The sequence below is a fragment of the Ptychodera flava genome, chromosome 21 (genome assembly GCF_041260155.1).
Source record: "Ptychodera flava strain L36383 chromosome 21, AS_Pfla_20210202, whole genome shotgun sequence".
Taxonomy (NCBI): domain Eukaryota; kingdom Metazoa; phylum Hemichordata; class Enteropneusta; family Ptychoderidae; genus Ptychodera; species Ptychodera flava.
In genome coordinates, this window is record NC_091948.1 from 9,621,204 (window position 1) to 9,645,357 (window position 24,154).

At 37.9% G+C, this 24,154-nt stretch overlaps 1 protein-coding gene across 11 annotated transcripts in view; it reads left to right on the forward strand.

The window, feature by feature from the left end:
• Positions 1-24,154, forward strand: part of LOC139121341 (SHC-transforming protein 1-like) — a 102,700-nt gene that overhangs the window by 30,108 nt on the left and 48,438 nt on the right. For all 11 annotated transcript variants that reach the window (XM_070686156.1, XM_070686152.1, XM_070686155.1 and 8 more), the window contains 2 exons: positions 6,221-6,326; positions 8,637-8,817. In XM_070686156.1, the coding sequence (XP_070542257.1) occupies positions 8,656-8,817 (162 nt within the window). In that variant the 5' untranslated portion in view covers positions 6,221-6,326; positions 8,637-8,655. The remainder of the gene's footprint in view (positions 1-6,220; positions 6,327-8,636; positions 8,818-24,154) is intronic.

Here is a 24,154-nt window from a genome sequence, read left to right on the forward strand (position 1 = left end):
GGAGCAGCACTGGCTCCATAAAAAATATATTGATACTGGAAGGTGATAGGTCGATATCACAATTTCATCAAAAGGCACTTTGATATTTTTATGTATCTTTTTCCCTATTGTTAAACCAGAGCTGAAGGAATCCAATCACAACACACTTTGATTAATGTTTTCGGACAAGATCTGCAAGACAGAAATGATATTTGTTCTTAACCAGCGTCCTCGTATATCTTCCACAGTAGTGAGCCAAGCTGCTGATTTATAATTTGGGAACCAGTCAAATTTGGAAGGACATAGCAGATGGGTGACAATCTCGTTTTCCACGGATATATCACAATGTTGTTTTGATTCCATAACTCTTCACCCTGCGAGGTATATGTCTTTCCATGACCCCAGTCATATCAGTGTTAGCTGTGAGTGTGGGCAGCATTTAATTAATAGTGTCGGCTACAACACCAAGGGCCATTTCTGCCATGTGGTTTTGTCATTTTCAGTCATTCCTTGATACCGATATGCTTGATTATTGGAGATGTGTCACAGCCAGACAGAGTTTGACTCGACTGGATATTTGATGTCCAGTGTGCTGTAGCCAATTTCTTTATCATCTGAATCCAAACGCACTTGCTCAGAAAATACACCCGCAAGTCGGTTTTCCCCCATTTCTGCGATACATGCCCAATCCCACTCAATAGAATGGTCCAGTTTATGCAAGATTACCGAAGTAGCCAGTCAATTTACAAGCTTAGGATGATATTTATCTTAAGAAGGAAAGTGTAAACAAACACAACGACCACGGCGACAGGTTTGATAGCTCACCAGTGGGGAAAAAAAGAGGTTGGTTGACAGCTTGTTTTGCGGGGCTTTTGTGAACACTGATGGATTGCCCTTGGTCCATTTGATGGTTACTTGAGATTGCCAGAATGTAAGTGGGGCTATACAAGCCATTAGCTGGTACTTATCAGGAACGGCAAGAAAAGTGATAAAATTAATGCAAGCTTGTTTTAAGAGCTTGGAAAATGGGCTTTATGTTTCACAGGTCTGAAGGTGTGCATTAAGCATAAAAAGAAGCCATCATCGAAGCAGGTGAAATGAAACTGGTAGATTCTTGTTATCACACACGAGACTGAGATGGTAAAGATTGTGGTTGGAAGCAGTGATATTGATCATTTTCACTGTCATCACTGTTATCTCTCATCAGATTTCATCATGATCATCATCACTGTCATTACCTAATGGTGGCAACTTAACTATGCAGACGACAAGGAGTTTCATGGGTAGTCTCTCCGGAACCTTTTCCCTGTAACCATGGTGTTACATCAAAGAAAGACAATATGAATCGTACTTTAGTGCTGGGGAGGCAATCAGATTCTCATATTATTGTCTGTAATTGTGACATTACTATTCTTGCTAAATTGTAAAATAGAAAAGAACATTAAAGGGACACTAGCAGTAACTTTTGATTATATTTTTATCATTTTTGTTTGAGAAAGCAAATGCAACTTCTTTCTTCTCCCCTTAGACGAGTATGTTGAAATGTACGGTATCAATCCTTCAAACACAATGCACTGTACTGGTATATACAATATTTGTTATTGTGGAAAATGGATTCTGGTTCGACCTAAATTTCTTGATTAGTAATAACGTTGCACATTCAACACATACAGGCTCTGTCGACAAATTAAGGTTTTGGCATTTTAATATGATTTGGGAGTAGAACAACAAGCTTTATTTCACAAACACAACAAACATAACCAGAAAATTTATCAAATGTTCTGGCTACAGCTGAATGCAGGGAACCGGTCAAAATAGCATCATGTTTTGGCTTAGAAGGGGATATGAAGTGGCAGGCACTGTTGCCAAACCTGTATCTGCACAGATGTGTTACCATGACTACAGACATGAGATTGGTTTACCATGGTGTCACTAGCAAAACAAGTTACCATAGCGACAGTGATAAATAATGCATTATTGTGTGTAATGCTAACCTGTTGCTATGACTACAGAGCAGCGAGATGGCAATGCAGAAAATGTGTCCAAGAAGTCCAAGTTACAATGAAAAGAATTGTGTACTTGCCTTAATTAATATGACCCTGTGTGACGTTACTACTGAATATACTAAGGTGAAATTGTAACATGGTAAACACATGATAAACTATTTCCTGTATGAATGCCCTTGTGTTTCTTGCTCTGTGTCACACCCAGTATGTTTCCTGTGTTTTGTTCAATACACAAGTATCATATACACACTCCCATGTGTCTTTGCTACATTTTATCACATGGTGAATTATCATGTCGTATCAAAGCCTATGGCTGCTCTGATCAGGCTGGCATGAAATCACACTACATCACACACGCAGGGTATGATTTCAGGCGTATTTCACACCTGTCATATCATATCATCAGGCTTGTCAAAATCAAATTGTTCAGCATAATATCAAATGCGTTTGTCAAAGTGGTTACAAAAAAATTCCAGGTTGTTTACGACAAATCATGGCATATCACGTCTAGGCAGTTTCTCGTGCCAAGTATGCTGTTGTTTGTTAGGTATAACTGGTTTCAGAAATTACAATGACGGATGTCCCCAACCAGAAGAGTGTTTGGTTTCTCAAGGTTCTTGTTTTAACTCAGAAAGCTGATTATAAACAGTTATAGATCTTCTTTCCAGCCATTTTGGAGAGACTACAGAGAAAAATTTGGTGACTTTCTGACAGCAACCTATCTTGACGATGTTGCATATCAGAAAATCACACCTGTACGTTAGATAATATAATTTGTTCTGATATTTATCATATTGACTTACCTAGAAAATAGAGAAAAAAAACAAACTCTTTTTGATGATGTTTTGTTGTAAATTCTTGTTTAATGGATAAAGTCGTCAGTAGTGCTATTATTGAAATGTGAATAGTGACCTATCTAGTAGTTATATGTTTACCAAGCCCCCTTTACAATCATAATACATAATGGTTCAGCATTCATACATGTATTTTGTAGTTTTTGTGAGAAATTGTGTGATCAAGTATACCTTTGCTTTATAGCTGCAAGATGTGTTCGAACAGAGTTCCAAAGGCCAATGATATGAACGAATTAGCTTACAGGGATTTCTTTTGAAATGTCTTCAAAATTACGAAAAAAATTCAAAACACATGTGATATTGTCCTTTGAAAATTAGTAATAATATAAGTACATGCTTGTTGTGTAAAATAAAGAGGTCATTGAGCTATTTCCAAGACTTTCTAGATATGTGTAAAAATATAGGGCAGTGCACCAGTTTCATCTAATTTGTAGAGGCTGATTTTCGCATCCCAGGTTTCAATGCAGATTTTCACATCCCAGTTTTCAATGCAGATTTTCACCTCCCAGTTTTCAATGCGTCAATCATTTTTTGTACACAAATTATACAAATCCAGCAGTGTAAAATTTATGACTTTCTTGTCAATATTAGTATGTATTGATAGATGGATATAAAGGCAGCAAGCACAGCGATACATAACCCTGTGTAGTTGAACGCTGCATATTCATTCACAGGAGACTGATAGGAATGTAGACTTGAACTTGTTTTATCCACCCGCACACATACTAAGGTCTGTTCATTAAGAAAATTGTCATATGCACAGTTACATTACCCGTATGCTGAGGTAATTGAAGCGACGTCTTAGAGCTGATGTGTGTCTCAGTTTAATCTGTGTCCAGACAAAAGATAGCATGTAATAGTGTGTGATTTCCATCTGAGAATATCACTCAATATTAAAGATAGCTTTTTTTAATGTAAAACCTGACAATTTCTCTTCAAAGTGGGAGAGAAATAATCAAGATGATAAAAACCACAGAGGGGAAGCACAGCTTTGTTATCAGAATGTTGTGAAACTAATATTTGCCGTATATCACTCATGTTCAGTACAGCGCTGAGTAGAAGAATAAAAAAAAAACCCAATGGGAAGATCTCAGTGATAAGCGTATCAATTCAGATCGTAAAACACATCACATACTTTTGATCAATTGTGTAATGACATCACTCGTGTAATTTGAAGTCATTGCTCATCATTGCTCCCGGTGTTGTTACCATAGTAACACAGATGAGAGCACAAAGTAGCCGAGGCATATCTATATTTCATTATGTTTGAAAATGTTTTTTCGTGGTAACTACGTAATAGGGCCGACATTTTAGAATGTGTACACTGAACTGTTGAAACTCAAGGTTTATGTCTGTATCATATAACATATAATTTTATATTACATCCTGTAGAGTGAAAGCAATACAAATGATAGTTTGACATTACATTAGTGTTGAACTATTTTCCGGGAATTTCACTGTGAATTTTACGATCATGGCATTAGGCCGCGTTCAAAAAAGTGGTGAGGGGGGGGCTGGAGGAATTCAGGGGGGGGATTCGAAAATTTTTGGGGTAGTCGAGGGGGGGGACTTGAAAGTTTTGCTCTGCCTATAGGGGGGGACCTGAAAATATTGTGACTCCCAACATTTTGATGTCGTCCAATGGTTCTAATGTTAGTAATAATTAAACAAAATCTAGAACCGTTTTGTCATATTTTATGTCTTTAATCTCAAAAAAGTCTAAAACTGTATGAATGCCATTAAATTTTCGTAGAACAAGTTGGCCTTGTAATGGGGCAGGAGCTACAACTGTTTATAATTTTTCAATATTTCTATGCAATGTATCAAACAGAGTTTCTTGGTGTCTCTCTACAGCATGCTGAAAAACACAATATTCAGTTTGTCAACAAAGCCCGTTTGTCTAAATATTGGTGATAATTGAATGATGCAAATGCACGGTACACGTAGGCTGTGTTGGCAAGCTGAATACTGGATAGCTCAACATTCTGTAGGGAATAGAACAAGAACACAATTGTATAAACTGAACAAAAATGTTGTCAAAATAAAAAGTTAATACAAATACTGCCCTGCTACTACATACTGGCAGTGAGAGTGATACATGTAGCTCTGACTCTGATGTAGTTTAAAAAGAGTTTCGGTCATAGGACACTCAATTGACAGTGAAACATACATCTACTTGTACACAAGATCCAGCCAGAGAGCAACACATAGAAGACTAGGGGACTAACAGTTACCATGGATTTTTGAATTCTGGCATATGAGAACAATAAAATATTAGAGAAAAAAGATGGGGCCACCATAATTGATCTTATACAAATATACGATGAAAAGTCACTTTTTCTAAAATCACTTAAAATCAATATATAAAACCATTCATTTCAAGTTTATGCAGTGAATGAAATTTTCACATCTCATTGTACCAATAACACAAAAGTAAAACTTTGAATAGTAAAGACTCTAATTTAAATGGAAAAATGTGTGACTATTAAAATGGAATCCTTTATTTTTTATCAAATTTGTCATTATTACACCCAAAATTTCTGAGATTAAAACATTAATTTCATGGAATATTTTAACCTTCCAATCCAGTATTGTCAATTTTGTAAAACATTTTATAAGTGGCATCTAAGTTGTATATGTCTTGTACTTTTGAAAAAAAATTTTGGTAGGTCACTGTGCTCATTTTTTCACAATTTGGTTAAACGTAGCTAGGAATACATAATTTTCATACTCTCTCATGATTGTCATTTTGTGTGCTTTTCAGCTGGTGCCATTGAACTGGCCAGAGTTGGATAAACTCAAGTGGGCTTAGACTGAGAAATCCAAAAAGTTCACTGATGCATTTAAAAATGAATCAATTTAAGAACTTGCCCTAGGTATATGGCTCTACAACCTGCTGATAGAGATAGTGTTGAACATTTGCGTGCAGAACGACACATTACATGTTTTTTTTACTCTGCGTGCATTCCTAATAAATATGCGGCTATATGGTAATTTGGGGGGGGGACTTGAAAATTTTTGAGGGTATTGAGGGGGGGGACTTGAAAATTTTTGAGGGTATTGAGGGGGGGGATCTGAAAAAAAATAAGATTTCAATCGCGATTCCTCCAGCCCCCCCCCTCACCATTTTTTTGAACGCGGCCTTAGCTTTTAATTTGCAACGTGTGGCCCAGCCTTATCCCAATCCTTTCATTGTTGTCATTAGTGATAGGCGATTAGATTTTGCCGTAAATGTGGTTCTCTTACAGCGCAAGCAGTCAGCGACTATTTGCAGTGTTTGAATGTCTGTATTGAAAAGAATCAACGGAATTCCACAATTACATTTTAGCCCAACAGTGATCATCCCATGTCTGTTTTTTTTCTTTGTGTGATTCACATCAGGAGAGTAAAACCACAGCGAGGGTGGCGTCTGATTGGGCAAGCTGGGACGCTGACGTTTCCGGAAGTCTTCTCATCGCCTGTGGGGTTTCTAATCTTTCAGTCTGAGGTAGGTAGCAGGAACCATTTTAACATGCAGGGGTGTTGATATGATGTGATCAGTGAGAGCAAGAGAGAGTGAGTGTGAACGATAGAAACAGAGGTATTGTTCAGTTGTGTAATTTGCATAATTTGTCAGTAGAATTACACCCTACGGCAGTTAACCAAGTTCATGTACAATGTAAGGTCGTTGGCTTTAAAAAAACTGACCTTGGGGTAAGGTGTTAAAGGAGGATTTTATTTGACGGTCACATCTCAGTGTGCAACCACCCTACTGTTGTAGTAGAATCTCCCAACTGGAGTTCAGATATTATTTTTAGAGGGACAGATCGGAAGTATCACATCTATGGTATTTGGTTGGCAGGGCTTCATGGAGACATGACAACTGAACAACTGTCAACAGACGGGCAGGTTCTTCATAGAACCATGAACAGGGCAGTGTAGCTCAGGTTACAAATTGAAATAAGATAGGGCATTCAAGCGAAGTAAAGGGGAATTTTCTCATGAGAGAGAAGAGGAAGGATTATGAAGGTTTCATCCTTCAGTGTCTGTCTCAACGTTATTGTTAAGGATGCTTTGATTTTGAGGCTGGGTGGTTTGTATGTAATGTCATCATTACTATAAATTTGTGTACAACTCACTAAATGTTCTCGAATTCAGTGTATAAAAACGTTTTTAGGTCTGGCATAAGATTAATTTTGTTTCAGCAGGCAGGCTGTGGCTGAACCTCAATCTATTTTAAGGTTACTCTATTTTGTTTAGTGGAACTTTATATAAAATAGCATTTCAATTGAATAGTAATATTCATGGAAATCACAATGAGATGTTGGTGGGTGTCCCTCAGTCATATGAATGGTTTGTACCCCGTGTTTGGGAATGGGATCTCCCAATTCAGCTGAGGATCAAAATGAGTGAATGTGTACATATACCTTTATCAACACACTTTGAGAGGGAGCAGCGCATGTATAGCTGTTGATGGTGCTAGTGTGCCGGAGAAGCGATTTTAATTGATTTGATCAGTCAGCAAACACAGACATTGTTAAATCCTTAGTAGTCGTGTCATGATGTCATAGGGTGGAGAAGAAAAATGCGTTTTAGCCGTGTGTATACCTGTGTGTGTGCCTCCGTTGAGCTGCCACTGAGGACGTAGGCATTATTTGTACTCGGTACACTACAGGAAGTTCAGTGCCTGCCCAGCTGTTTCTCTGCTGTTGGTTTGAATGTCTTGCTCATCTGCTGGGTGGCCAGTGTTTATACTCACTTGGTGTCTATATTTAAACGCAAGACGCAGGCAGCTTGCCGTCAGTTGATCGATGTCAGGTTGTGATATATACCCATATCAGCGATGCCACTGACAGTTCAACTGTAGCGTTCTCTTCGTAAACTCGGGTGGTCAGTGAGTGCCCAGCTTGTAGCCTACACGGTACTCTGCCAAATTCCATCCTTCAAAAAAACATACCTGCAGGTCAGGAGTATGTCAGCTTTGTAAAGATTTTCTCCCAGACATCAGCAACTTTGGACTGAAAGGAAGTGAGCGTGCTTTCCATCACAACTTTTAATCTAAGAGGAGGGGAAATCTTCAGCTGGTGTCATTTCCTTTTTATAGCCAGGCGTTCCACTCCTCAGGCTGGCCGCCGTCATCTCTGGCGACAGATTTGCAGCGGAGAGTCGGTAGCAACCCCTTCAGCTTGCTGTGAACTGTGGCCGAAGTTCATCGTTTGATACATGTGTAGCCAAACAGTCAGACTCTTGCTGTGTTTACTGATAAAACTGGACCTGGAGAGTTTTCTCTTTCACCAAGACTTGTGAAGATCTTTTAATTGATTTGTGGTCGGGTCTCCTGCAGATGTGTGGTTTTCATCATCATCAGTGTTTACGTCGTCATCATCAGCGCTCACATCTTTTCCTCCTCCTCATTTTCCAAAGAAGGAAGTTTTTTTTTTAACTTTTTTATGTACAATGGGATAAATTGAATAATTTCCTACATTTGCCAAGTATCTTGTGAAAGACTTTAAAGCTGTACACATTCAAAATAAGTCGATCATCTGCTTGATTTTATTGACTCTTCGGTTTTCCAATGATGTGAGCAAACTACTAGAGACTGTTCGAAAATTTGTGGTGTTTTTTGCAAAGTCAGCAAGTTTTTTATCATTGTATGTACGATGAACTTTTCAAGACTCCAACCAACAGACCAAATGCCAGATAGCCAGATCAGGTTCGACGCTGCCCTAGTGCACCAAATCAGACCGAGCTCCCACACCATGTTCTTTTCCTCGCCAAACCGGCGTCCCAATAACCGTAAGAAATTGTGGAATTTCAGACACCCGTCGTTCCTGGCCATGGCGGGGATGATCAACCGCATGAGACAGAAAAAAGTGCCTGATTCCAATGCTAGTCACACTGACTGGAGCAAGAACGGCAGTTTCATCAACAAGCCAGCAAGAGGATGGCTACATCCGGATGAAAAACTACTTCATGGTGGAGTGTGCTACGGAGTGCGAGTAAGTACATTTACTTTACCATTTCCTTTGTTTAATCTGTAATTCCAAATAAAATTTTTCCCCTCTATTTTTCTTTAAATTCAGGTAAGTTACATTATTTGATAACTGAAGCCATACATATTCCAACATTTTTGTTCTGCTTTGACAAATTCTGTGATAATGAAAGTTGTAGATGTTTTGATGAAATATTTTATGAATGGCACATCAAATGTTATCTCACCTGGACATCCTGGCTCCTGTATGTAATTTTTTAAAGATCACAGGCACCGGGCTTACTGTAGTGTTTAATCATATAATCTTATCCATTTTGGTAATTTTTGTGTGTGACCAGATTAATTGAAGAAATATTGATATTTTCTCTCAAAATTTGAGAAATATTAGATTTTTGTGAAATATTTCAATGAAATTCATATCCTGTGTAAGAATGGAGTTATTGAATTCAAATTTGCTAACTTCAGACTCCTATAAAGTTGTGTGGAAAGATAGTCCAGACCAAATGAAAATGGGAACAAAGCACAAAGAGTCTATTTTGCCACACCACAGTCCTCTGAAATTTTTGCTATCGTTGATGACTGTCAAAATGATCACAGGTCAAAACCATGTGATTCAAAGGTATGGAAAATGCCACCTTTTAGACAAAACACTGCCATTGTGAGAAAGCAGTGGATACAGGAGAATTGACTTTTGTTGTAAGGTTTATGAATTATAACTGTTGTTGTATTAAAGTTTTATCATGTAACAATCTGATGGTAAAACAAGACAAAGCTGAGCACGGTATTCTGAATGACTTTTTACTTTGACGCATTGATTGAATGTGATTCCAGAATATGAGTCCATCCTCACTTCATTTTCATCAGCTACTGAGTGGAAGATTAGTACCTTTTCAACGGGGCAGGCAAAGTTTCATCAGTTGTCAAGTAATACGCATTCTTTGCCATTTTTGTCACAAGTAGACTTTGCCCAAGGGTAAACATGTTCCCAAAATGTTGAAAGTATATTTTTTTTCCTTTTAAAATATTTGACTTTCATCTGTGTCTCAGAGAGTCAACCAAATGAAACAACGCGCTGTGTACTGTTACTTTTTATGAGCAGCACATTCTGTGACTGTATTCGACTCCGGGCAAATGTAGACATCACCATAAACTATTTTTCATTGCCCGTTCGTCTGCTATTTCATCCACACTGTAGTGATCTCTTTATAATTCTGTCCAATTGAGAGACAACTGATTCGAATGTCAAAAGCAAGCCGGACAAAAATTAATAAAGTTGGATCAAGCTTTTTATAGGAAAGAAACGGTTGAAATGAAGAAAGAGCTTTGCTTTAAAAGTTCATGGTACATGACATGTTCTGCGGAAAGTGAACGACTTACACAATGTTCGAATTTACGTTCACAAAATGTAAGTTTATTGTGCATTTGACAGTAATCTTCTGGCGACAAGACGGAATCAGGATTTAATGACCAGAAAGACAAGCCATGCCTTACTGAGAAAAATACAAAGTCTTGTCATGTTTTTACAAGTTTCAAAAAATATTTGTAAACATGGAATAGTTTTACTGGGTTTGTGGTCCTTTCTTAGTAAATTGATTGGTTTGACATGGTCAGAGTTATGTCACCATGGACTCAGAATAGCCAATTAAACTGCCTAACTAAACTTTTATTGAAAGCTGATCATCCGTGATGGACTCCCATCTTTTCAGTATGTTTATGTGAAAACCTAATCAGTTTTCAAGCTTTTCGAATTTATGTGATTCCCGGAGCTCAGCGAGTAGGTTCTCTGCCATCTGGCAATACGATTATGGCTATATTTTAAATTCTTGAGCTGAACCCACATTCCTTTTCACATCTTTGCCAGTAAATGTGTGATCCCGTGGCTGATTTGTGTATTTGCGCTTCTTCCAGATGCCGATTTTCCAACTTTCTAGTCGTTGGGTTTCTCACTGCTAAAGTGAGATATCATAGCACATTACAGTTGAGTTGAAAATGTTTCTCATCCGAGCCGTAGCCTATATAAACCATAGTATTTATACTATTACAAGCTCTCCATACTGAAATAACCTGACCAGGCCTTTGAAACTGGGGGAAAAACTGTTTGTGTTTAAAACTGTTTGTGTTTTATTAAAGCTCTGATGGTTGGCCCCTATGGATGAAAAGTATTTTTTAATGAGCTGCTTTTCCGAACACCCGATAACATTCCTATTAATTAACAATGTGTCTATCTTTTCCATGGAGCTCATCAAACTTTAAATTCTTCACATTTTCAATGCACATGTATGTGTAGGGAAAAGTCTGTCAGAGCCATTTGTGTGGAGATGTGGATTACCTGAGATATATTCTGGCAGTTGACCATACATGCATTGGACAGTGAACAGTGATCTAAATATTTTTATTTTCATGAAACACAACAGACCCTATTTTACATCTGATTCAGCTGATCAAACACAGTAGTGGGAACATACACACTTGGCATCTAACGTGTAGAATTCTGCAAAACGATGTAAAACAACAGCTGATCTGTGCATCAAAACTCTTTGAAGCTGATGTATTCTGCCATAGATATATGACCTTTGACCCCTGGAGACCAAAGTGTTCAATATTAAGTAATATTTCTTGGTATGTACTGTAGGGATTTCTTTGTTACTGATTTGAGTTTTTCACAAATGTGTGTTATCCCATCAGTGTGTATGGCAGACTAAGGAAGTTTACGTTCTCATCTGATATGGAGAATGCATTTGGGAACCACCCTTGTTTGCTGTACGGGGTATGTTGATAGTTCTGTCCCTCTGGCAGACCTGGTACTGGCATCTGAATTTGTCCTGCTTTGATTTCTCAGTCTCATAGGGGTCTTATAGTAAAGGAATCAGATAAACAAGACAATTCATGATCATTACAAATGGCTATCTGGCTGGTCACATCCCTGGGAAAACCAGATTGGACGGTGTTCGGTGAAGTATATGCTACAGCTGTGATTTAATATACCATAAACCTGAATGAATGATAATATGTAAGATTATTTCAAAATTTATTTCTAGTCGGGCAAATTTTTTTCTGGAAGATCAGACAAGTCAAGAATGCTCAGAAAAACCCATTGTATTAAACAGTTTACAATTACCAATAATTATCGTCAAGGTGGTATTTTTCAGTCAAACTGTTCTGTAGAAAATCCATTAAAAGAATTGCTTTACTGTTGCTCTCATTTTATACGTCTGACAAGATTGTCGAAACATATTCATGTTGTTTCGGCTTTTACAAAGGGCAATCAGATATTTCACTAATGTGGATGTGAAACTTCTCAATAATTGAAATATGCAAAAAATACTTTCTGTCGGACCTTTTCAGTTCTATTACCAAGTAAATACCAAGGCCACTTGTGACTCTTAATTATGGAAACGAATTAACCCTCTCAGGTCTGACTTTCTGATAACGTTCTTAATTACTCTTATATATAGGATTTCGGGCCTGAAAGGGTTCTAAGCAAAACTGTCATTTCCACATGACTAGAATTTCATTATGGATAAATCGCATTTCTCCTAATCTGCTGTAAAACTTGTGTCTTGACCCAACTCCAACTTGCCAACAACATCTTGTTCAGGTGCAATATACAATGTTACCTACATATTTCAGATATCTATGATGAGGCACATTGGTTTTGGGAAAGATATTTTGCCTAATATTTATTGTTTTCCATGTATGGGCTCAACCTTTGAAAGACAGTAGACCAGCACAGCAAGTTTCTTTGACAGGCAGGCGGACACATACAGTTTCTTGTAGGCGTATGATGTCCTCAACCCCACCTGCAACTCCTGTGGGTTTGGGTCGAGGACACAGCTAATACTTCAATCAGCTTTTGTGAAAGGGGGTTGTGATTATGGCAGCTATTGCAGATGCAGCCTTCGCACACCGGTAAATGACATGATGATTGTGTTTTGGGGGTAAAGGACGCAGCGTAGGCAAAGCCGCCTGAAGTGAGCACTACAGTTGTAGGTGGGCTTTGGAGGACAGAGAAGAAAAGACAGCCTCCTCAAATCAATGCCGGAAAGATGAAATACTCAGTACTTGGATTACTGAAGTAATCATTAGAACTGGATGGACTCCTAAATGATGACATTTCTGATATCTTTTCATTAAGACAGTAATTTCTTGAAATTTCTTTGTGGCAGCCTTACATCAGAACATGCAGTATGCACAATTTTCTAATGTTAGAGAGAAATTTTTGAGGCTGTGCTACATTGATTTAGCTTTTATAGAGGACACGCTAGATAAGGTACAGTGTTATGGACAAAGATTTGATGATGACGGTTGTTCACGTCATCATGAGCAACACTATGAAAAGATTTTTTTAAAAAGAGGGGCAGAAAAGATAATGTCTTAAATTACTCTCTGTACTTTGTAGGGTGTAATTTTATATAGCCTTGCCAAACATATATTGATGATTGTTGCCATGTTTTCCCTGTGGGTTCCAAGTTAGTACCTCCAACTCATGAATTAAAACTTTGAACTTTTCGATAATACAGGAGAGAGGCATTTTGACTGTGAGGTGGATGCAATTTCATGACATCGAACAAGAATCTAGATTTCTATATGTGTCCCGTCACAGCTGGATAAGTCTGGAACCATGTGCGTGCATCTTTTGTGGACTTGTCGGATAACTTGAAAACAACAGCTGAATTATTCCAACCTTTGTTTCAACAAGGAAGAACTACTCATGCTGAACTCACTAATAGCTTCTTTTCTTAAGTTTGTTTTTCTAATATGACAAAAATCCTAGGGGCTTGATGATTCTGAACTATTGGTGGGGATGAGATAGAGAAAATTTTATACAGCAATTACATAAAATTACTCAAAAATCAAATTTTCATGTTCCGCTTGACCAAATGCTGGAATACATCTGTTGAAGACATTCTTACAGTCACTTACACTTCTGTAATATTTATTAGTCCCCACGGACACCGTCCGGGGGGACTTATAGGTTTGGTCATGTCCGTGCGTGCGTGCGTCCGTGCGTGCGTGCGTCCGTGCGTGCGTGCGTGCGTGCGTCCGTCCGTCCGTTCACGCAAATATCTCTGAGATGCCTGGAGCGATTTCATTCAAACTTGATACAAGGATTACTTCATATGGCATACAGATGCACGTCGATTTGTTTTGTGATACGATCCAATATGGCCGCCAGGCGGCCATTTTATTACGATTTTTTCATGTACAGAGCCATAACTCAGGCATGTTCCAACCGATTTTATTCAAAGTTGGTACAAGGACATTGACCAATGTCATACAGATGCACGTCAATTTGTTTTGTGATACGATCCAATATGGCCGCCAGGCGGCCATTTTATTACGATTTTTTCATGTACAGAGCCATTACTCAGGCATGTTTCGACCGATTTCATTCAGAGTTGGTACAAGGACATTGACCAATGTCATAGATATGCACATCAATTTGTTTTGTGATACGATCCAATATGGCCGCCAGGCGACCATTTTATTACGATTTTTTCATGTACAGAGCCATTACTCAGGCATGTTTTGACCGATTTTATTCAGAGTTGGTACAAGGACATTGACCAATGTCATAGATATGCATGTCAATTTGTTTTGTGATACGATCCAATATGGCCGCCAGGCGGCCATTTTATTACGATTTTTTCATGTACAGAGCCATTACTCAGGCATGTTCCAACCGATTTTATTCAAAGTTGGTACAAGGACATTGACCAATGTCATACAGATGCACGTCAATTTGTTTTGTGATACGATCCAATATGGCCGCCAGGCGGCCATTTTATTACGATTTTTTCATGTACAGAGCCATTACTCAGGCATGTTTCGACCGATTTTATTCAGAGTTGGTACATGGACATTGACCATGTCATAGATATGCACATCAATTTGTTTTGTGATACGATCCAATATGGCCGCCAGGCGACCATTTTATTACGATTTTTTCATGTACAGAGCCATTACTCAGGCATGTTTTGACCGATTTTATTCAGAGTTGGTACAAGGACATTGACCAATGTCATACAGATGCACGTCAATTTGTTTTGTGATACGATCCAATATGGCCGCCAGGCGGCCATTTTATTACGATTTTTTCATGTACAGAGCCATTACTCAGGCATGTTTTGACCGATTTTATTCAGAGTTGGTACAAGGACATTGACCAATGTCATAGATATGCACATCAATTTGTTTTGTGATACGATCCAATATGGCCGCCAGGCGACCATTTTATTACGATTTTTTCATGTACAGAGCCATTACTCAGGCATGTTTTGACCGATTTTATTCAGAGTTGGTACAAGGACATTGACCAATGTCATAGATATGCACGTCAATTTGTTTTGTGATACGATCCAATATGGCCGCCAGGCGGCCATTTTATTACGATTTTTTCATGTACAGAGCCATTACTCAGGCATGTTTCAACCGATTTTATTCAGAGTTGGTACAAGGACATTGACCAATGTCATAGATATGCATGTCAATTTGTTTTGTGATACGATCCAATGTGGCCGCCAGGCGACCATTTTATTACGATTTTTTCATGTACAGAGCCATAACTCAGGCACGTTTCAACAGATTTTATTCAGAGTTGGTACAAGGACATTGACCAATGTCATAGATATGCATGTCAATTGTTTTGTGATACGATCCAAAATGGCCGCTGTGCAGCCATTTTATTACGATTTTTTCATGTACAGAGCCATAACTCAGGCATATCTCAACCGATTTTATTCAAAGTTGGTACAAGGACATTGACCTATGTCATACATATGCACATCAATCTGTTTTGTGATACGATCCAATATGGCCGCCAGGCGGCCATTTTATTACGATTTTTTCATGTACAGAGCCATTTCTCAGGCATATCCGCATGTTTTGACCAATTTTATTCAAAGTTGGTACAAGGACATCGACCAATGTCATAGCTATGCACATCAATTTGTTTTGTGATGCGATCCAATATGGCCGCTGTGCGACCATTTTGTTACGATTTTTTTCATGTCCTGAACCATAACTCAGACATGTATCAAGCGAATTCATTCAAAAGTATTTTTATCACAGACCTAATGAAGAGGACTCTATCCTCTTTGAGGACCTGTAATCAAAATACTGATTAACAAGTGGGGACTGTGTCATCAACGATGACTTGTTAAACATATCACGATACCATAAGTTCATATCATAAGTCAATATTTGAATATGTAATTATGCATAGATTGTATGACATTAATGAAAAGTTTGCCTGGTGAAAGGCATAATGATATTCTAGTTTCAAAACCATGATTTGTTACTTGAGCATTTGTGTAAAATTGAGCCTGAGTAACTTACAAATATATTCACAAACTGGTGAGTTTGATTCTGTGCAGGGTACAATGCAGTGCAATGCCACATGGCTTTCTTTTTTGTGTAGAACATTGCCAATCACCGTGATATGAAATCTGTCAAGTGCTCTGTTGGAGTTCAATGGACACAAAATGTCTGATTGCTTTCAGAAGCCATTGGTCTTTTTTTGATTTTGCCCTTTCTGTACACGATTGTGAGATCAAATGATGACCTTTGGCACAAAAGTAAGATGTTAAAAAGTGTTACAGACCAAGAATGCCACTTGGAGGACCTTTAACTTTGCGGTGACTCATAGAGAGAGTGGCACACCAAGATATCAGTATAGCAACTATACCGATTGATTCCGTTTACACAGTTATAAAATGTTTTTGAACTCACATTATAATATTATGTCTATTTTATTATCAGAAAAGACGAGAATCTAACACTCTATAGAAAACCACCCACTGTGTTATTAAAATCCATAAGTTGTCTTTATTAATGTTGTGCTATATAATCAGATAAATTTCCAAAAATTATCAGTAGGGATGTACCATGTTGCATAGGGTCAGTTCTTTGAATGTTTCTCTAATAGGACTATCTTTTTCTTGAAGACTTTGAGAGCATGATAAGATGATGGCTGTTATCTTCACTGCTTTGGCTTCATGAGAGAAAGTTTTTTCCAAATGATTTGATCTTCCCCTGAATTTCATTTGAGCACTTGTGATAGTGGAATGGAATGGAATGTGGAAGACAAACACGGCATTCCTTGTGGCGATGTTATCCTTTCACAAATTGATTCAGAAGTACGTGTAATTCATTTTCAAAATTCCGGATAAAAAGGTGATATTTGGAATTTGAACCTGCCGGGGAAAAGTTGAACAAGAATGTGCAAATAGTGTACATTCGTTTTGGTGCAGGGAATTTCACAGACATCTGTAACAGGTTATTGCCAAAAAACATCATCATCACAATCCAAGCACATGTGATTCATTACAACATACATGTCATCACATCTCCCTCGGTATTTGAAACCCACCTCAAGAGTCAGCAGAGTTTGGATTAATCCCATCACCTTCTCTGGTAAAATGAGACATTCCATTGTGACACAGGGGAAAAAATTGGTTAACCTCAATGTCACATAGTTTTCTTGTGGTAAGTCACGGTAAACAGCAAAAGTCATAATATTTACATGAACGTTATCCATGTAAGACCTCTTTCAATGACTTTCGGGGATACATGGAACTAATCAAACTGAAAACGTGTCTGATGCCACATGGGACTACAAATCTTCCACAGCTTGGGCTTTTAAACAGTATGCCACGTACCCCAAGTAATGTTGCCAATATCCATACAGACTCTCAAAATCAAGATTAGCCTCTCTTGTGCTTTTAAAAATCTGTGTGAAGCTCAACAGCAAAGAATGAGTGTATGGTGCGGTATTTGGTACCATAGTATTGTCGATGTCGTATGGCAACAGCTACACATGTTGATTTTTGCGTGGGTACAAGGAGCGGAAATGTATCTCTGGCTCACAAGAGTTAATGTACTCCAACGGCTTTTCACAAATTGGAAACCCTACCTGTTTGTCAATTTGAGTTGTGAATCCCACATCAATGATGATAACACATCTATTAAAATGTAAGTACACATATCATGAAATAAAAATAATTACAGCAAGGAAACCGGTTTATGAAAAGGCATGAAGAGATTATCTTTTATATACAATCACTGAGTATGTCACGTGAGTGACAGATATCCAGACAGGGCTCTGTTGTCAGCATTGTCTTTGCAATTTAAAAAAAAAGCCATCAGCCTCACTGTTTAATTGGCTTTCACTGAACTGGCAAATAGAGTCACAGAAAATTCGCCAATTCAGCATTTAATCAGCCAAATTTGATGTTTGGCAAATGGCAAAGAAATCACTTCATTGCAAGTGTGAATTTATGAGATTATTCCTTCCGTTCAGATCTTTTGGGCCTTTCCCTCTAGCACTGCACAGTGCTATTTACAGTCGTCTCAGCCTAAGCTTATATCGTATTGATTTCATGAATAGGAAAGTTCATATTAAGATAAAGCCCCCTACCTCATGAGATATTTCATCAGATGCCCTTGCCGTGCAAGTATCAATGAATCATTAAGTGTGAATATCACCATGTGATCTGGCGAAACTCCACGTTGGCTAGGCGACAGACATGTACAGATTGTTTTATGTCTGTACATGTCTAGCATCACGTGGCATTAGCCACGATAAAATCAATGTTATAGTCTTGCCACTGTATCTTTCTCAAATTAGTAAACATATTAGTCTGCCCCGAACCAATTCTTTCCTCTATAGGAGGACAGACATTACTAAATATACATTTGCCAACTTGTCAATGATTCTCCATTCCCTGTTTGGAAATTTGTTCCGTATCAGTCCATCTGACACAGCAGAAGCTGCGGGCTCATTCACTTTTTTCCTAGCCTGGATGTAATCTTCTGATGCGGAAGAAACATTCTCATCCCTGGATACAACAGGGAGAAAGATTACTTTTCCATGAAACTTCATCAAGATATGTCAGTGATTGTGGAAAAAAGTGCAGAGGGAAGCCGTAGAGTCTAGGCAAAAGCCCAGCCATATCAGTGATGAATCAGTAATGTCTTTCCGTAAGGTGTATCAGGGGTCTATGACTTTGCCAGTTATTGCTGTCAGCAGTGGCTCCAATACTGGCTGAAGATCAGGCTTAACCCTTTGAGCGCCAGGGTCAGTCTTTGTCGTCATCATAAAATGCACCCCCAGTCAAATTTTTTTCAGATTTTTGCCAAAATTTTGATGAAAAACTGTAACCAGTGAAATATGATGTCTATTTGGTCCAAAATTATCAAAAAAATTACAGAAAAATTCATAAAACTTGGTAAAATGTTGCACTGAAATTTTGGTTGGAAAAATTACAGCACTCTAAGGGTTAAAAATAAGATGGAGACCGTATACTAGCCTAGTCTACAGTATGTTATCATATAAGACACAAGTATATTGAACTTTCTGCGTAAACATCATCAAGAGAGTTCAGATATCCTTTCAAAGGTGCATGAGTAAGACCAACAAATGCTGGGTGCATGTAAGCTTGTTCCTATCCAACATTTATCATATGCTCCGTTTCTTTTTGTTGATTAAATATGGCAAGACAGGCAGAGTACTGGCATAAAGGAAAGTTAGCACTGACATCCTTTACAAGTGCTCCTTTCATCACCACCACACACCATCCCTTCCATCCGTTTTAACCTTTTCACCACCATGGTTTGACCCAAACTTATTGTTATCAATAGTGAGAGTGGACCTTTTAACAGGGAATCCGGGGTGAATAGGTTAATTGTCTTTTCCATAAATTTTGTTCCAGAAAACACTGTACATCTTCTTCTTCTCCGTTAAAAGTATGTAGAAATATAAAATATTAGTGTGACTTTCAAACACAATACATTGTGTGCAATATCTAAAGTTATACTGTTGACTAGTGAATTCCAGACCAGACTAAATTCAGTTATCCACAACAACATTAAACATTACATATATACTGCAAGAATAAAAACAACTGAATCCTGTCTTTCACCCCTGCTTCTTGCCAGCTCCTCATTCACTTGACCAACCATTTCCCGTTAAATGACGAGTGATGTTAACTATTATAGCTATGGCAAACTAGAGAAAAGCTAGAAATGAGTTGTCTCTTCATTTTATCATGCTTCAAAATTGTATAGTTAGACAAAACGCCTAACTTACATTTTGAATTTTTTTAGTCCATGTTCAATAGAAAATTTTATGACAGTGAGAAAGACGTATGTTAGAAGTTGATTTAATTCATCATATCGGCTATTGAAAAAATCTTGAATGGAAAACTAATTTGTTTCTGGCATCAAAATTGAGAGGGAAGTATTTGCATCAAGAATTACCATAATCTCCCAGATGTGTAAGTTGTCACTTTTTGGGAGTCTAAACACGCAAGAGGATTAAAAGTGTGTACAAGATCCCAATCCCACAGCAATTTGCAAGATTATCATCTCCATCAGGTGGGCTTTCCATGTTATCCAGTCTCTTTTCCTTCTTCCGGATGATACAATTTACTAGACTTTAAAATGCGGATTACATCCTGCAAGCTAGGATTGAGAACCTTCATTAAGTTTTAATTGTACACAGGATGTGTGTGGCTGCTCCCAGGGATAACAGGCCAGGATAAAGTGCACAAGTCAAGCTACCCACTCTCTGCCTCTGACTCGTTAACCTTTAACCTCTGACCTTACATGTAGGTCGGGTATAGCCATTGGGTCGAGAAGAAAGCAGGTCGAACAATAGAACATCACTGGAGGAAGTAGTGAACTGATGTAGTTATTGGATGGAAGCTCAATAAAGCTGAAAATGTGACATGTTAATGATGTTCAGTTATCCATCTTCTCATATCGGCATACTTTCACTGGTCGCGTTTACTTGACTTCAGGCCAACTAAAAGCCCTCTGAGTAAACAAAATAGCCATGCTATGAATAGCAGCAGAGTATCAGTTCAAAGAAACTAAAATAATCACACTCTACATCAGTGTGTGCTGGAAATAAAGTCTCTCTAAAGAAACGTAATCTTGATCAGGAGCATGGGTGAGAAAATTCTTCAGCACAAGGTCAAACAACATGGTTTATTTTGCTTGTATACCATGTATTGCACTTTGTCTACATGTATGTTGATAGACCAGGGGGGAAAATGATGAATGTTTGCTGCTTTGTCAGAAACTAAAACAAGAGTACTGGTACTATGGATACAAGGCTTGGTTTATGATGATGCATTTATTTTATGTAGTTGGTGGTCCTGGTAGAGTCACATCTCTGATGGATTTACTGAACCCAGAATACTGACTGTGTGTTTTGATTTTATTGTCATCCCAACCCAGTATGACTGTACAGCGACCAGGCCAACTTCCGCCGCTCGTTATTTGGTCAACAAACACATATCACGCTTTTTGCGTTGAATTTCGTGTAGAACAGGTTGTGCTGCTGTGAACACAGACAGTTGACTGGTCAGTCGAAATCGGATACAGATGTGAAAGTTTAGCTTTGAAGCGTGGGTTTGATCACAGTGTCAGAAAATCATAATCTTATACGTGGCATAACTTGACACTGTGGAATGTCAAGTTGCTGGGTGCTTGTTTGGTCTCAATATCCAACTTTTTCATTCAACTTCTCTGAAATCAACAGGAGACCTTGTTTCGTTTCCTGATTTTCGGTCTGTTAGCTTTACTGGTTCATCCCAAAGACATCACCATGGCGCATGATAAATGACCACAGAGATGAAATGGAAAGTAGACATGCGCATGTATAATGATACTCATTCAGACGCGATGATGAAATATTTATCTGGAGAGACTTGACTGCTGAAATGTGTTTGTACATTCACTCAATACATAGACAGAGAGCAATATAACACTGTAAATTCAAGTAGAGACTGAAACTCATGTTAATTTAGTTTCATGCAGTTTACATCGCCATCATCACACACACACGCACACACACACACACACACACGCATATGTTCATATATATATTTATTCATACATACGTACGTACATACAGACATAGACATACATACATACATACCGGTACATACATAAATACATACATACAATACGTATGCACGTACGACATTCATATGTACATACATACGTACGTAGGTAGATACATACATACATACATACATACATACGTACGTACGTACATACATACATAGGTAGATACATACATACATACATACATACATACGTACGTACGTACATACATACATATTCATACAGGCATTTATACATACAGGCACTTTTATATTGTACATATACATACATGAACACATGCCTGCGTGCATGCACACATACACACAGTCAATTAGTCTTTTCCTGTGAAACTTGCAGAAATGAATTACTCTAATGAGGTATAGATGTTTTGCCTGGTGATAAAGGCTGTTAGGTGTTGTAGCTAGAGATGTGGCCAAAGCTCTATTGATAGGCCATCGCTCAACTCTTGTGGGATGCAGAGTCATTATTCCAAATGTCAAAGTAACATGTGGCTGTAATCAGTGTCGCAGTTGGTTTTCTGTGAGCCCGTTGATTAGCGGAAGCATATCATTTAGTTTGTTTGACAGTACTTGAGAGCCAACAGCTGCATATGTTCAGATTTCATATCGGCATTTCAACTCTCAATGCCAGGATAGGTAGGTGTGGACTAGTGTCATTAGATCCTCAAGGGAAAGAAAGGTTTAATTTCTTGTTTGGTTGATTCTTTAATACTCACCACCCCTAGGCACTTTTGATTTTTTTTTCACTCCCACATATTCTCTGTTTGACGTATATGATTTTGAAGGATAGAAGGATACTGTTTATGTCAGTTATTTTATGTGGATGTTTTTGTCAGATATTTAATGACCTTCAAGGTTAAAACAGCTTGTTTGTTCCTAGTGTAAAACCCACCTTTGAAAATGACAGATTTTTAGAAGGTTTTCTGCTGTCAGCATTATTTCAATTTTATAGGCTATTTCAGAGTTAGAGTGCAGATTTCAAGATGTTGTTGTATTATGGACCTATCAGTAGTCACCACCTTGGGGCATTATATTTTTACATTTTCTGTGATTTAAAGGGTCAGTTATGTCAGGCAGATCCCAGAACTAATATTGAAAGAGTGGTAAATAAAATGTTTGCACTCCCTCCTACTGTAAAACCTAAGTAAAGAAAGCTGCAACGTAATTTCTCTCATTAATCAGAGCTGTAACCATACAAACAGCAGTGGCTGCTGGCACAGCTATAAACGTAAGTGTCTAGTTTAGGGAGGTTTAATTTCAAACTAATATCGAGCATAATCAAAACGTGTCAATTTTTGTTCATCATTAATTTTAATAAAAAGTATTTCATAACATACCGGTAGATCAGCCACATTCCAGAAACAAGGACTGTGCCAGTCAAATTCTATTTATTTGTATTTGGACATTGTCAGCTACAGTGACAAACTGTAACACCTTCTAGATGGTGAGAATTTTAGAATCTCATATAGTATATGCCATGTTAGATGGGAAATTCCACAAAACTCCAAGTAATATTCAAATATAAATAGAGCAGTAGAATTTTTTTGTCAAATGTCGTATACCCTAAAAGTAGAAGCTGTCTCATGAGTATGTATGTACGGCATTGTAGACATAAATTGTGCTGGCCGCACCAAAGTGAAGCATGGCTGTTTTACAGTATCTCATAAAATACACATCATTGCTGACCAAATCTATTGAATGTAGTCGCTTTCAATGTTATACCTTATCACTCACTATAATAGTAAAATAAGTGTTAAAATGATTTATAATGATTAGGATTCTGCCAAGCTTGCTTGGTTAATTTTTTTCCTTGTAAAGTTTAAGGTTTGTTGAACCTTTTCGTACACTCAACACACTTCATAATTGCATTTCTCATTCAGGACATGTCAAATTATAATGTATTTAATTTTGGTTCGCAGGGAAATAAATACAATGCTGATGGTGAAATTGTCCATTTGCATGTTAAGGACTTCACTATCAAACCAGTCAAAAAATGAAGAGCCAGGGTTACTTGAGCTTATGTGGGTGGGTGCCCTAACTAATAATGTTTAACCAGTCTCCTTTTGAGAGTGAAAATTGATGGTGTGGCCACGAAGCATCTGACTGTGCTTGTATGCCACGTATTCATTATGGATTTATCTGTATACATGACATCATATACACACTGCTTTATTATTCACAGAATCTCCTCAGGCATCCTCATGCAACGATCATAAAATCGTGTCCTTATGATTTATGAAAGGAGTCTTTGCTATTCCTCACAGACAATAAATAAAAAAACAAATTAAACGCAAACAATATTCAACTGAAAGCAAACATCCTGTACACTCACTCACAGGTGTTGTAATTGCGTTAAGGAGGGTGCCTGCAATGTTAATAGCGTTGCAAAAGGCCTAAAACAACGCAAATGTGTTGAGCCATTTTACACTT